A 15,687-nucleotide genomic window follows, 5' to 3' on the forward strand; every position below is an offset into this window, starting at 1 on the left:
CCTTCGCTGTCCTGGGGGAGCTCCCGCACGCCAACGCTTTGCTGCGTTCTGGTCCCGGGTAATAACCATCAGTTGTACAACTCCAAACACTAAGCTAATGTATCAAAAAGCACTTAAAATAGATTGGGTGAGCCTTGGCAGACGCCTAGCAGAACTTTTCCAAATTTTAGCATATGTATTGTTTTATTCCTCCATCTGGCCAACAGATCATTGTTTGATATCTGAGTGCTTTGCATATCTCCTCCCTTTTCTTGCAACTGAGATACTTACACGTGTGTTTAATACAGCTTAATGCTATTTTTACATAGCAGAGAAATAGCTGATGGCTTTCTGTTAATTGCATGCACTTTGCAGTTAAACTTTTACTAAAACATTCCTGCTTAAATACTTAAAAGTCCAATGAAAATTTGTCCTCTTCTTTTATTAGAGGTGTTTATGTAGTGGTCTTAAAAAGGGACCTGGTTTTGTTTTACTGCTCTGTGGATTCCTGTTTCTTTTTATTTCCTTCTGTGTGCAAGTTGTCCTTCCTCAGTGTTTGCTTGGGAGATCTGACTGTCCAAAAAAGCTGAGCAGGGAGCTAATGAAGAACTGTCTTGCTGTTGGCTTTTTTTTGTTGGTTGGTTTTTGTTTTTTTAAGTCATACCTATCACAGCTTGAGTGTGGAAAAGAAACACCCTTGAAAATGCCATTAAAAAAGTAGAGAAGTTAGGTGATTTTCACGTGTCTCTCTTCTCTGCTGTTCAATAAAAATGGAGCAGTTAGTGTGACAGCTGTTATATCATGTTATATTGTACTGCTAAGATATTGAGTAGCATTTAAAGGCAAACTCCACCATTAAACTGTATAAACTTTATCCGTTTCACTATAGTTTAATGGAAAAAAATGAGTTTCTCAATAAAATGACATCATTTTTCCCAGGTTGTAATGTTCCCTTTACAACTGTTTTTCTTTAATTCAATTTATTTTACTTTTCTTTTTCTTGGCATCCTTCATTTTTTCTTAGAGTTTGGAGAGGGGGAAATCTCTTTCTATAGAGCAGCTCAAACCTCTTTTCCCTTCTTCCCCCTCCCTCCACATAGAATAATATGATCGGTCAGGGTTGGAAGGCACCACAAGGATCTTCTAGTTCCAACCCCCCTGCCATGCCCAGAGACACCCTACCCTAGAGCAGGCTGGCCAAAGCCTCATCCAACCTGGCCTTAAACACCTCCAGGAATGGGGCCTCAACCACCTCCCTGGGCAACCCATTCCAGCCTCTCACCACTCTCATGCTGAAGAACTTCCTCTTCGCATCCAGTCTGAATCTCCCCACCTCCTGCTTTGGTCCGTTCCCCCTAGTCCTGTATCTTGTGCTAGTCTGGAGCTCTATTTTTGTCAGGCAGACAGGGTTGTATTTTCAAAGCAGTGAGATGCACATTTGTGGCTCTACCTGCTGCACACTGAGGGGTGGGGGAAGGACCCCAAGGAAAAATTTAGATTGTGTTGCTTGCTGCTGGAGCAGTCTTTGTGTAGTACCATGGGATTATTTTTCCCCTGTAGCTGAAGTTTTTAAGGTGGGAGGGCTGTACTTTCTTCTGCGTGATCAGAAAAGGCATATGGATACTATAAAGTCTATTCTTCTCATTAAAACAATGGTGTAAGCCCAGGCAGGGAAACAGCTAATATGTGTTGCTGCTTGTCATTTTGGGCTGTGTGAATAAAAAAGATAACTATTCCTTTGGGAAACGATCTCAAAAGCTACACAACAGATCTGCTAGCCAGCAAATTCCTTTTTTAACTGTAATTTTCTTTTTTTTGTGTGTGTGTGTATGTGTGTGTACTCAAAAAATAACATCATGATGGGCTCTTAAATACCATTTCATAGACAGAGCACAATTTCCACAGCACAGGTGGTGCTAATATAGGACAGTCCCCTAGGCACTTGTCGCCAGGAGTTGTACAGCTTGTTCAGTGTCTGCATCCATATGGCAATCTGTCCCATTCATAGAAAGACATTGTAGCTGTGCCTGTGGGTGCTGTGGTCAATGTAGTGTAAAAAGTAGATTTTAACTCTCGACAACCTATGTTCTGCTGTTTGTTTTATCGTGGAATCCAATTTATAATGTGGAGGGAAAGGGAAAAAAATATAAATAAATAAAAAAGAAATCAGCTGTGAGCACATTCCAGCCCAATCTGGCTGGCTGGGGTTTGTGTTTATTCTTGGAGCACACAGTTAATCGGCAGGTGCACCAGCCCTGCGCCCCACGCTGCTCTGAGGGATGGTTTACAGGAAGTCTTGCTCGGAAGAAACATTTTCCTTCTTGTTTATGCTGTGAATTAACTCAGGAGTTGCAAAGCTGTAACTGGTGTTAGCTGGCCATATATGTCACACAAGTCTCTTTCTTACTTCTTCTGGTTGTGTTTTGCTTTATGTTGTGTTTTTGCACAGTATTGGGTGGTTTTCCTTGGGTTTGCTGTACTTAGGGAGGATGCTGATCCCCTTGGAGTGTATCCTACAATGCCGCCCAGCTGGTGGATACCTCTCAGAGGGGCAAATCGCATCAAAGGGGCCCTCTAAAAAAGAGAAAGGCTGAAGATTTTTAGCGTTGCAGAGGGGTTTGGGAATAAACAAGTGAACATGATAAAAGACAATGATTTAAAGACTGGATGAGGCACTTAGTGCCGTGGTCTAGTTGATTCGATAGGGCTGGATGCTAGGTTGGACTGGATGATCTTGGAGATCTCTTGCAGCCTGGTTGATTCTGTGATTTATGGTTGCTCTGGTATCTTACCATTGCAATGCCAAATGTTCTTCTGTTTTACTGTGACTATTTGTTATACCTTTCAGTAAACACAAACAAACAGAGCCTAGCACCTGCAGCAGCATACGATATTTACACTACCTGTATGATTCAGCATGCTTCCCTGGGGAAGCAGGCTTGTGTCCTCTTGATTTTAGTGCTTTTCTAAATCACATTCTTCGGAGGGAAAGCATGTGGCAGAGAGAATTCAATGCTTTAACTGTATTTCTCCCTTGGAGTCGTTATTTATCTTAATTATTTTTTTATAAACCTCTTCCCAAAGGGCGCTTTCCTGGCCGCTGCAGGAGTGTCTGGTGGGTGAAGGCTGGCCCAGCGAGCTGCCAGGCTCTACGTGATGTGACAGTCACCTTCTGCCCGGGTTTTGTTGTGCCTGTGGGACAGGGGTGAAAAACAGTGACGTGAATACTCCCTGTTAATCATATTTGTTGGTATGTCCCTGGTTTATATAAGGGTGAGAGGCTTGCCTCAACTCTAAATGTAACAGAATATAATTCTGTTAAACAAGAGTAGATCTTGTTTCTCAGTGTTTTCTTTTGCTGTAGATTCAAATGTAACAACAGAATATAAATTACAGTAAAATAAGGTTGGCAAACAGGATCTTTTTACAAACTACGTGTGTACATTTGTAATTTTACACTTTGATGAAGCACAAGGTCTAATCCTGTGTTTTTAAAGATATGTACATTATTAAAAGCCTTGCTGAACTGGGGCCAAAGCCTTGCTTTTGCCACCTCCCTCTGCCACATGAATTGGGTGTGTAAGGGATGGGATCACTGTGCTGAAAGTCAGTCAAAAAAAACCAAAACACCACAAAACAAAGCACCAAAAAATCCTCTCCAAACCCTAAGAAAGTGGCAGGATCACATTTTTCCCAATTAAACTTAAGATACCAAATCAGTCCATTTTCATCTGAATAAATTAGGAGGTTGTTCAGAGCGGAATCAAATGAGATTTAGCAGGGATAAGTAGAAAGTAGCCCAGCTAGGAAATAAAAATTCCAAACTGCTGGTTTGACATGACACGTCAGCTGCTCAGCATCAGTTGTGTGGGAAATGGCTGAGGCATAATTGGGGTTGAGAAATTAAGGTGGGACACTCTGTACCATGTCTTAGTTAAAAAGGTAAATGTAGTCATGGGAAAGCATAAACATGCGTGTTGCATCCGAGTCCTTCTTTTTTTCCTGCTCCACTTTATGCAGAACCAGTTAAACCACATTGAGAGTGTGATGTACAATTGGCCACTCTCTTGCAGAAAGGATAAAGAGAAGCTGGAGCAAATGTAGAGGAGAGCAGCTAGGATGATAAAGGACTTGGAGGGAATAGGCTATGAAGACAGATTAAAGGGAATTAAAGATCTACACCCTGGAAAAATAGAGGCTCTAGGAGGATGTGATTATGGTATGTAAGTACATGAAGTGATGCTACAAAGAAGAAGAGGGGAAAAAATTGTTCTCATTAGTTAGCAGTGCTGGAATTTAAAATCCAGCGTTTCAAATCGTGTGTGTCTGGGTATATTTGATGTACTTTTCACTACGGTACCAAGGCACAAGGCTGAAATAAAAAAATCAGGGTTTTAAATAGTAGAGAAACTCATTAATTCAAGTGCAGGAATGGAACTTCCACCTGAGATAAGTGATGGATTTAGTACTCAGGGTTTTGCACTGGGCTTTAAAAAAAAATCTGTTTTTTTTTTTTTTTTTTTAGTTTAGGGGCTTGGGGGCATTTTAAGTGGTCTAGAAATAACATTCACTTCTTCCAAGGGAAGGATATAGGGCAGTAGCTCTCCTGCCCCATGGCAGATCTGCTGTAGGATTGGAAAAGAGAGTGCCACTCGAAGAAGTGCATAGTACCTTTTGAGTGCTGGAGGGTCATAATGTTGATTAATAATCCAAACCATCCACGCACAGATCAAAACCAGAAGATGATGCAGATGATTATCTAGTCTGGTTATACTCTTTCCAGTTGGGAGGGGAGTAGAAGAGAAGGGGACTGTTATCCAGATTTTGCCTTAGCCTTGCTGCAGATGTTGCAGCGTGCTGCTTGCAACAGACACTTAAGAGAATGGTGCTACAAGAGGTGAAAGGAATGAGGGCAGAGATTTGGGATGTGTTGCTGTCTTTGCTACAGCTTGGCTGCTTTTTTTTTTTTTTTTGTGGTGGCTTGTCAGAGGTTTTTTTTCTTGTACCACAGGAATACACAAGTTCGTGCACACCGATTAGAAGGCAGGATTTCAGCCTGTAGGCTGCAGTTTTAACCTGATTTGTCTTAAATTGCTGTAGTCATTTAAAATGTAATATACTACTCCTGCTACTTCCAATAGGGCTCGATGTAAAACATATAGGTCTGGACATGGACTAAAGTAATGAGGAAGGGAAGAAAGAAATATAGCTGTAAAAAGCATCCAAAAATATGCAAGCCACTTCCACAAAGAACTCTCACTGGTCACACACACCAAATGCCACCTCTCCCAAAGGCCCATGTCTCTCTGCTGAGGTTTACCCAGTGGTGGAAGGGCCTTCACCCAGCTGAGATGAATCTGTACAGATCACATACCTGCTTTCTAGACATTAACTGAGGCTCAGACAAAAGTCTGAATACCTAGAAGTAGTCCATTTTAGTGTGTAGTGTAATACTTTTTCTGATTGCTTTTTCATACCTTTATTTTGAAGTTATTGTGGTAGTATTTTTTTTTAATTGACAAGCTAGAGAGGAGAGAGGTCTTAAGCCACCTTAGTAAGAATGCAGAAGGATTTGCACCAGTGCAGCTTCACTGCAGAGCACATCTTCATTCAGTTGATTTTGCCATGAAGGCAGGAATTTGCATTTGAGTGCAGTTGGTACAAGGATTGGATTTAATTGCTCCTGCTTCCATTTTGATTTTAAAATACAGCTAAATACAGCAAGTGCTTCTGACTCAAAGTTGTGACATTTTCACCAGCTTTATTTCATCAATGCTTTTTGATGAGCCTTAGAGCTTACCAGGCAGTCACGAATGGGAGAGACTCGTGTTGGTTCCCAGTTGTGTCTCTCCTCTTGTATAGGACCAGAATCATGGCATTTTGCCTCCATGGCTGTGCCATCCCCATCAGACCAAGACAGAATGTGGTGCAAGATTGAGCCCAATGCACCTGCTGGGACCATACACTGACAGGTTTCATGGCAGCTGGCAAAGATGAGGTCCCTTCCTGTTGGCCTTGAGAAATAAAATAAAATTAAAAAAAAAGAAAGACAATTTGGAATTTCTTTAGGTGCTTTGCTCAGACCCCTTACAAGAGGAAAGCAGGAGATGTGGTATTGATTTTTTCAGTGTGCAGGTGGCTCAGGCATGTTCTCAGCACAGTTAGAATGTGAGCAGATGCTTCGTCACTGTAATAGAAAATCAAGGTTGCTTCCCTACATCACTGACTTCCCTCAGTGTTTTGGCAAAGATCGTTGGCCCAAACAGATGTGTGAGAGAGAGAGTGGAATATGAAGTACCTGAACATCATGAATATTTAAAATATGGTCCACTGTGTGGCAGAGCTATTATTACTGAGGCTTCTGCCTAGCTGCTTTTTTCTATCCACCTCTGACTTTCTTGGCAGCTTGGATGAGCATGGTACCCAGTTCCACACAGCAAGTATGGATTGAATTAAACCGTGGAGCACAGGCAGCTTTCATCCTAATGCTTTGGCCGCTACTTTCCGCAGTGCTCAGTGTGTTCTCCTTGATCTTTTGGGTGTACTGTCTTTCTTATTCTCCCATGGCTTTGTGTCCCAGAACGTGATTCTTGCATAGATTTCATGACTCGTGGAATACCAGGGTGGAAGGGTCCTCAAGGATCATCTAGTCCAGCTTTTCAGGGCAAGAATATAGTTTCAGTGAGATGGCCCAGCTGATGCTGTAGCTCAGCAGATGTATTCTACAAGTTAAATGTCTGAAGTGGTCTGAAGGAGTGAAGCTGTGCAAGTACCAATTTTGGCAGCCTTCTCTGTTGGAGCAGTTGGTGAATTTGCTTCCAGAAACTCTGTAAATCCTTGGGGTTACAAAGAGGCTCATAGGTTGAAGAAGGTGGAGGTAAAACCAACTTTGCTCTATCCAGCAAGCACAGAGGAGCAATGCAAATGCCTTCCCCTTCTCCTCTCCCTTCCCGACTTGGAAACAGGGCTGGAGGCAGCAGAGAGTAAGTGGACAGTGGTGCAGTTCTCAGCTCCCTACGTGGATTTGTTACTCTGTTGTGTGTCATGAATAAGCTGACTTACACAAAACGTTTTACCTGCCAGAGGGTAATTTGATGTAATAATGCTGCATACTTGCATTATTGGGAAATAATTCTATTGGGTTAAGGAGGAGTAAAAACAACACCACAGCCTTGATTTTTGCATCATTTTTTTTTCTCCATGTCTTTGAAAATTATGTCTTGTTATAAAATCACTTCCACTAACTACTGTTGCATCACCAGCACCCGACCACGGGTATGCGTTCCTGGGAAGGAGAGGGTGACAGAAACAAACACCTACTCTAATGTGTCATTAGAAATCAAACAGACCTTAAACTTGCTTCTGCTTGCCAATGCACAGATCTACTCAAAGCCTTTCTCCTGCAGTGAGACCAAGGATGCATCCAGCTCACGGAAACCATACTCGAATGTGCAGACAAAATATCATTGAACAATTTAAGATTGCAGGTTTTCATATGTGTGATTGACACTTCTAGGGATTAGTTACAATGACTGTTTAGAAATTTAAAGGGGATTCTTACAATTTTATGTACTGTCTACAACTGTCTGAAGGGGGGCTGTAGACAGGTGGGGATTGGTCTTTTCTCCCAGGCAACCAGCAATAGAACAAGGGGACACAGTCTCAAGTTGTGCCAGTGGAGGTATAGGGTGGAGGTTAGGAGGAAGTTCTTCACAGAGAGGGTGCTTTGCCATTGGAATGGGCTGCCAGGGAGATGGTGGAGTCGCCGTGCTTGGAGGTGTTCAAGACAAGACTGGCTGAGGCACTTAGTGCCGTGGTCTACTTGATTGGACAGGGTTGGATGATAGGTTGGACTGGATGATCTTGGAGGTCTCAACCTGGTTGATTCTGTGATTGTGCTTACGAAGCTGTTTGTTTATGCGTTGGACTAAAGTCCTCGTTTTCCACCTCTGCTTGCTCTAAGTTAATGCTTTGAGCAGTTAAACAGAGTTCTCCATTCAATTCCACTGGCTGCAGGCTTTGTGCCTTACATCCTCTTCCTTATAAACTCACTCTTTATTTTGAGGTGCTTCTTAGGGATCTATTAGGGAGCAAGTGGCAATCTATAATATCTTCAAAAGCAGGATGGATGAAATAGCAGTAATCTGATACTGACACGTAAAGGTCACCGAAAGGCACAGCTGAAAACCCCAAGCGGGATGGGAGTAGGAACCTTGGGAAAGGCACACTGCCTACGAAGGTTGCCTCATTTGTTTCTCAGTAGCGAGGGGTTTTCCTTTTTGAAGTGTCTATTTTTGTCAAGTTGTTTTTCTGCTTTGTTGGATGGCAGTGGAAGTGCTACGTAGGTGTTAAGTATGTTACACTTAATGTCATGTTAGCAAAATGACCTTTTTAGTTCCCATTTATAGTCAACTCCAATCTTTCTGGTTATTGACAGTGCTAGACCTTGACATCTTGAGCATCGTTTAACAATTTGATACGCTCTTGGTCATTCCATCATTTTCTTTGGACACAATACCAGGGTATCATGTCTTACATAGTTTGTCTTGTCTTCTGTAAGTACCCTGGAAAGAAAAGAGATTTGCACTTGGATTTAAAAAATAAATACAACTCTCGGTAGGGCTCTTTCCGTTGGCTTGGCCATGGCCTTTAGGCTCTCAAAGAGACACTTGAAAAAACCCTGCTGGGGGTTTAAGCCATGTGTCTCCTGTTGATGTTATAATGAGATTTACAGTGCTTAAAACCCACGGGGGACTGACTTGGTGTCACATGGCATTTCTGCTGTCATCCTGGTGCTGGAGTAGCACACACCATGTAAATGAAGGAGTAGAGTGGGGTTTGGGTTCTGCCAAACAGACTGCAGTCATAACTCATAGGTAGTCTTCACGGACTTTAATGGAGTGTTAACATGAAAGCCTACTCTGACCCCTTGCTGTATTCAGGTATGAAAGCAGATGATAAACCCCATTATTTTCTGAATTTTTTTTTTCTGAAGTGCATGGAGAGCATTTGACCATATGCCTAGCTCGAGTGGAAGGTGTTCCTTCAACCATCCTCCCTCTCAGCTGAGGAAATGTGTGGCAGAGCATTTTTCTCATTTCCTTGCAGGGAATGCATCAGTCCCTTTGTTCTTTTGAAAACTTAACTGACAGAACTTCTCCCCACTTCCACATTTTAAAGCAACCAAATAAGTTAAGCCAGCATAATATTCCTGTATAGACAAGTCCTTTCTAAGTCTCCACCTTGTTTGTTTTCTAGATTACCTTTACATATGTATTTAGGTTTGAGGAACTACTTATAAACAGACAAAAAAAAAAAAAAGACTCTAATGAAGCAATGAATTAGGTTCATGCACAATTCATAACAGTTTTTTTCCAGTCAGATCTGTGCCTTTTTTTAATTGGAAAAAAAAATTGGAAATAACTTCTAAAATCCACCTTCCATTATCTTTAGATTCTCGTTAAGCACAAAGTCAAAAGTGGCAGAATGTGGGCAGTAATTTCTCTTGCAACTTCTTTGTGTTTGGGATAACATCTCAGGGTGAGATGATATTCAACAGTGATCTTGCTTTCCAGTGCATCAGAAATTATGCAAGAAGACAATTTTGTATTAGCACGTGGGCAGAAAATACTGCAGAGGAAGAACAAACACTATTCCCCACAGAAGTACAATGACAAAAGTAGGCATTTATCCATAATGTTACCTGTAATCCAGGATAAAATCAGTCGTGAAAGCCACACCCAGACACTGTTATGTGTTCCTATCCTTTCTGTATGTTTGAAGTTCTTAATACAGCACAGGGCTACCGTACCCAAAAGATTTGCTATGAAAAATAGATCTATATGTAAGAATAAAATTGAGATTTCAATATTATTTTGACATTTTAGTTTTAAAGTCATCTAAGGTTGTGGCAGTTGTTGCAAAAATAATTCCTTTACTTAAGAAGTTTCTATGCAGAAGTTGAATAAAGGAGGTATTTTAGAATATGGTTCATCAGTTAGTGCAACAGATACATTTCCCTGAGCACCACATGGCCTGGATCAAAGCATCTCATGACTTGGATCAGTGCAGCCAAATCATTACGTATTGATTGGAATCCCGCTGAAGGATTAACCCCTTCGTGCTCACACTCATTTTTTACTTTAACCCTTGTTTCAGTAGGTAGAAAGCTCTGTGACATTCCTTCCAAATCCTGGCAAGGTTAATAGCCCCCACTAACCCCTCATGCTGAAGAACCTTTTGATTATAATCAAGGTTCTTTTTTTTTATGACGAATTCTGCATTTGAAAATGTACCTTGAATCTTCTTTACTGGGACATAAGGGGGATGTAAAAAGAAACAGCCTGTAAGAGGGGTAAAAAAAACAATCAGCCAAAAACCAAATCCAGTAAATAACATGATGGGAAGGCCAAGCCTGCAAACATGGTACTTTTCCTCTTTCTGCAGCGATGAGGAAAGCCTTGGGTCTGGTTATATTGTGTTACAAGAATACACTGATGTATGGAATTGACTTCTCTTCCTGAATTGTAAATATGCAGTGTTCCTAAATTTCTCAGCAAAATACTAAGCAGGATATTAAGCAGGTCTGTCAAATGATTTCTCCCCCATCCCTGTTAATTTAAATTCTTTACAAAGCTTTTAATTAATGAATGAAATGTAGGAGGATAGCTAAGTAAGAATGACACATGTTTTGCACTGCAAGTGGTATTTAATTCTGTTTTGAAAAGCCATGGGCAGAGTCAGGTGGGTACCTTGAGATGTTAGGGGTGTTTTAGGTTCTGTTGTTTGCTGCTCATAAGAGTCTTTGTGAAGGCGAATTAGTGTGGTACCTTCAGTCACGCCACTTTTTCTCTCGTCTCTTTCTCTCCAGTTTATCCCATGAGGAGCACTCACACAGCCATCCACTCTATGGACACGGCGTATGCAAATGGCCAGGCTGTGAAGCAGTATGTGAAGACTTCCAGTCATTTCTAAAGTAAGGATTTTTTTTTATCCCTCTCATTGTACAGAAAGCATGCTCTGAAGTTTTGTGTGCTGTCGCTCACTATGGGCCTGATGCAAAGTCCATCGAAGTCAACAGAGCTTCCTTTCGCTTCAGTGGCTTTTGGATCAGGCTCAAGAGCAGTTTAACAGGGGGTAGTAAATTAGCCCCGTGGTGGAAGGTATGGTCTTACTCAGTGTATTACTGTAAAATAGAGTGTTTGTAGTTCTGCAGCCTTTTTAAATTTTTATTATTTATTTAAACAATTTCTAAGTTGCAGCATTGATAACGTAAACAATAGGACCTTAGTTTAACCTTGATTTCACTTTAATTCAGAGATTTAGTCTTGAATTAACTCCATAATTGAACAGAGAATTGCAGAACATCACGTGAAATTTAATTTATGTCAAATAAGTAACTAATGAACAAAGTCTATCCTACTAAAAATAAACTATAATTATATTAATTGGGCCCCTGCAGTTTGCTGCAGACCTTTTTCTTGCTGCCAAGGAACACAGTTTTACACGTTGCATAAACAGTGCATTATGGACTAGTATGTGGTAACGTGTGCATCCTGATGCAGGGAAGGACCAGCAGAGCGCTAATAACTTAAACACATGGCTGCTCCACAGCTACACCATTGGCCTCACCCCTCCAAGCTGGAGCAAAAAGCTCTCCAAGCACAAAAGTTTTCTGTCTGGGTAGATCACCAGGTACCGTATGTGCTTTGGGTGCATCCAGGTTCGTGAAGATTTGGGCCGTGATCTTTTCTCAAGAGCTATGGCTCTTCAATTGTAAGATAAGCAAAGAACAGCCACCCAAGCAATGTTTATGAACTAAATTCATAAAGGGACAAATTCTGCTCCCATTTACAGTGATGATCTCATGAAGTTGGTCCACAAATTCGTGGGATTCTTCAGGGTGGATAAGTAGAAATAGTCCTAAAACATTCAACTTCACCTGTTCTTTCTGAGGCAGTTCTTTGGATTTTTATAGGGGGGAGGGAAGCGAGGAAGTTTGGTGGATGATGTAGATGATACAGTTTTTCTCTCAGAATGGAATGGACCAGTTCCGATTCCTCTAGCAAAAACCCTTCTGAGTTCCTTAGGAGCAGTGCTGCTCCTAGTATAAACATATGTTACAAGTAAAGAATGGTATAGTAATGAGAAAGTTCTTATTACAAGAGGATTACAAAATAAGAAGGTACTAGTCATAAATTTCCTTGAAGGGTGGCCTCATTTCTTGTAATTCATCCTGTTGTTCACTTAAGTGAAATAAATGCTAATCTCACCATACTTGCCAGCTCATTCATATTCAAATGCCATACTATAGCATTGAGACCTTTAAAACAATTTTAGTTTTTGTTGAACTTCATGCAAGGGAAAGGTGCTGTGGTGGCCTTAGATATCAGAATGACGTGTAACCCTCACATAAAATCTTGGATTGTGCCACGTTTGCTTCCCGTGCTGGTCCACTCTTCCAGATTAGATCTGTTTGGCTTCGGGAGGAAGTCTTACAGAGCTGTGGACTGCTTGAAGTGACTACGTGGAGAAAATAGAGCACCTAAGTCACACAGCGCAGGTAGAGGCAAGGTTAATTTTTGGATGGCATTTTGGAGATGTTTTTGTACAAATTAAGTCCACCAGTTTACCTAGAGGAGATAGTTGGAGCAATCAATGAGTAGAAATAACCTGAAAACTATTACCAGCCCAGGCTGGACAGACCCAGAGTGGTTCCATCTGCTCTCAGCTCCAACAGTTCTGATTCTTTTATCACTCTCTCATCATCAGTCTTTTTTAGTTTTTTCCCTATTGAAACCTTTCAACAGGAATATTTCATCTGACTTTCTTAAACCCACTGGCATGTGTAAATTTTCTTGTTACCCAAATTCAGCAGTGTCCAGACAAAGTCTTACTGTTCAGGGTGATATTTAACCCAGAACAAATGCAGAAGTGAGTGTTCCTGAGCAGCATACTGGCACTGTCAAGAAGTGAGCTTTGCTTCATAAAATGGTACTATAACCTTCCAAGTCTCCTGTGGAGTGACCGTCCTTAAATTATATTGCCATTTATCAGAACTCCTCAATGAAAAGATAACAGGTAGATGAAGTTTCTCTCTGGCCCTTGTATAATCCATGAAGCTCTATTGACAGGCTCCTCAAGAGAAAAGCTCTTGTTTACCAAGTGAAATACAACCCATGTATCAATTTAGCATCGCTTAATTTTGCTCACCTCGGTAAAAAAGGCCTGTTAGAAAAGGCAAAGCAAAGTTACATGTGGAATGAAAGGCCTGTATGCCAATAAAATGATTCCACAGTCAAGGGAGAAAAAAGGACTTGCAGGTCTAAACCATGGTTCATTTCTTTTCCTCCTGAGGAAGAAATATCGTAACTGTTGGTAAATCAAAACCAGATATTTGACACTCTTCTGTGATCGTTCTGTAGTGTTTGTTCCCAAGGTGAGGTACACCACAGGGCCCTTGATTTCAAAGATAAATACTGTACAAATAACGATCCTAGTTGTCTTTCACTCACAGCCAACAGGAGGGTGCTTATCAGAACCAGCAGATACATGGGCTATTGTACACATTTATTTCCCTATTTCTTTTTGAAATAAGTTGCAGTTTTAGTGTTGTTTTGTGTTGCTTGTTTTTTCTAATCCATCAGCCATTTGTTACTGTGTGATGCGATATCAGTTAGAGTTGATAGCAGCAGCAGGGGCTGCTGCTAAGCCTAATGAAACAGTAGCACCCTGCATGCTCCAGAACACTCCCCAGGTCCAATCTAACTGTGGTGACCCAATGGCTTTCTGCCAAGTAAGGTGAGGGCTGGAGGGTGCATATGTGTCTTGCGTGGTAACCGAGGCCCATCTCATAGGCAGCAAGCAGCGAAAGGAGCAATTAGTAGCACACAGCAGCTTTCCTTCAGATTTGACTATATCCTTGATTTCATTTGCATGTCTTTAAAAGACTGTTGCAGATAGAAATACCTACCCCTTATACAGCCCATGGTTCAGGAAAACCCGGCTGGAGGGAAAGTGGTTTATTCACCAAGGTATCCAGGGCAAAAGAAAAGAAGGAGAAGGAGGTTATGTAGGGTTTTATTACCCACCCAGTCCTCCTCTTCTTTTTTAATATCTATTTTTTATTTTATTTAGATTTGATTGTGGTTTAAATGTGCTTAACCACGACTGTCCCCTTATTAAATCAAATGCACTGTTTAAAAGAGAGACAGGTTTGGAGAGATCTTGCGATCCTACATTGCAGTGATGCTGGTAGTCTGCTTCATGTGCATTTAACTTCGGTGAAAGGAAGGGGAGTTTATGTGAAAGAAACGGCGAAGTGCACTCTGTAATGTTTTCACAAGTGTTTTTATCATGGTAACATCTTGTTTACTTTAGTTGCCTGCCTAAAACTACTTGGAACATGTTAAGAAAACATTTCGAGAAGGCTTCTACAAAGAGGCTTTTGTTTAGCAGCAACTGTGAGACTGCTCGGCTCACAAAGGTGTTAACTTTCAACCCCTTAAGCACTTCCACATGAAATTCCAGCAACTATGTTTGTGGTTTTGGAAAAACAAAGTGCATATTAAAGAAACCAGGTATATGCTAATACATGTTGAAGTAGGCCGGAAATCATAAATTGTTTCAAAGGCATTAATTGCTATCATTTGCATGTCAGAATGTTCTGCAGTGAAATCATCCACAGTGAGCATAACAGAGGCTTTTTAATCAAATAGGTAGCAAAGACAGGGAAAAGGCTAGTCTGTAGATGGCTTGTTTTTTCAGATTTTAAATCCCTGCCAAGCCCAAGCAAACTTTCCAGCTATCGGGTGCTGCTGCGAGGGTGCTGCTGCAGGGGTGCTGCTGCGAGGGTGCTGCTGCGAGGGGGCTGCTGCGAGGGTGCTGCTGCGAGGGGGCTGCTGCGAGAGTGCTGCTGCAGGGGGGCTGCTGCGGGGGTGCTGCTGCGAGGGTGCTGCTGCAGGGGGGCTGCTGCGAGAGTGCTGCTGCAGGGGGGCTGCTGCGGGGGTGCTGCTGCGAGGGTGCTGCTGCGAGGGGGCTGCTGCGAGGGTGCTGCTGCAGGGGGGGTGCTGCAGCGAGGGTGCTGCTGCGAGGGTGCTGCTGCAGGGGGGCTGCTGCGGGGGTGCTGTTGCGAGGGTGCTGCTGCGAGGGGGGCTGCTGCGAGGGTGCTGCTGCGAGGGGTGCTGCTGCAGGAGGGCTGCTGCGGGGGTGCTGCTGCAGGAGGGCTGCTGCGAGAGTGCTGCTGCAGGGGGGCTGCTGCAGGGATGCTGCTGTGAGGGGTGCTGCTGCGGGGGTGCTGCTGCGGGTTCTGCCACCCCGGCACCCATCCCATTCCCGGGATGCAGCCCAGCATTTGATTTCCCGAGCTTGCCTCCTATTTGGAATTGCCGTTCCAATGTCAGCTTTGCCGTTCCTTTTGCCAACCCCGCGATGAACCTCCGTGCCCTGGCCGGGGGTTCGGGCCCTCGGCGGCGGCGAGGCGGGAGGGCCCAGATCCCACAGTGCCCTCTAGTGCTCCCGGGATCCAGGCTGCTCCGAGGAGCCTTCCTAGACAGGGCCCAAAGGGAGCATCCCTGGGAGAGCCCCGCATCCTCCTGAGCCAGTCGCACAGCAAGCCAGCTCCGACTAACTCCTGCGCTTTTGAGTTTGACACACAGGTATCTGTGCTTTTCCTCCCAGGGTGAGCCTTCGGCTTCCTCCAGAAAATAC

At 42.7% G+C, this 15,687-nt stretch overlaps 1 protein-coding gene across 23 annotated transcripts in view; it reads left to right on the plus strand.

The window, feature by feature from the left end:
- Positions 1 to 15,687, plus strand: part of FOXP1 (forkhead box P1) — a 434,335-nt gene that overhangs the window by 375,390 nt on the left and 43,258 nt on the right. For all 23 annotated transcript variants that reach the window (XM_064156227.1, XM_064156234.1, XM_064156228.1 and 20 more), the window contains one exon: positions 10,850 to 10,954. In XM_064156227.1, the coding sequence (XP_064012297.1) occupies positions 10,850 to 10,954 (105 nt within the window). The remainder of the gene's footprint in view (positions 1 to 10,849; positions 10,955 to 15,687) is intronic.

The sequence above is a fragment of the Pogoniulus pusillus genome, chromosome 16 (genome assembly GCF_015220805.1).
Source record: "Pogoniulus pusillus isolate bPogPus1 chromosome 16, bPogPus1.pri, whole genome shotgun sequence".
NCBI classification, from domain to species: domain Eukaryota; kingdom Metazoa; phylum Chordata; class Aves; order Piciformes; family Lybiidae; genus Pogoniulus; species Pogoniulus pusillus.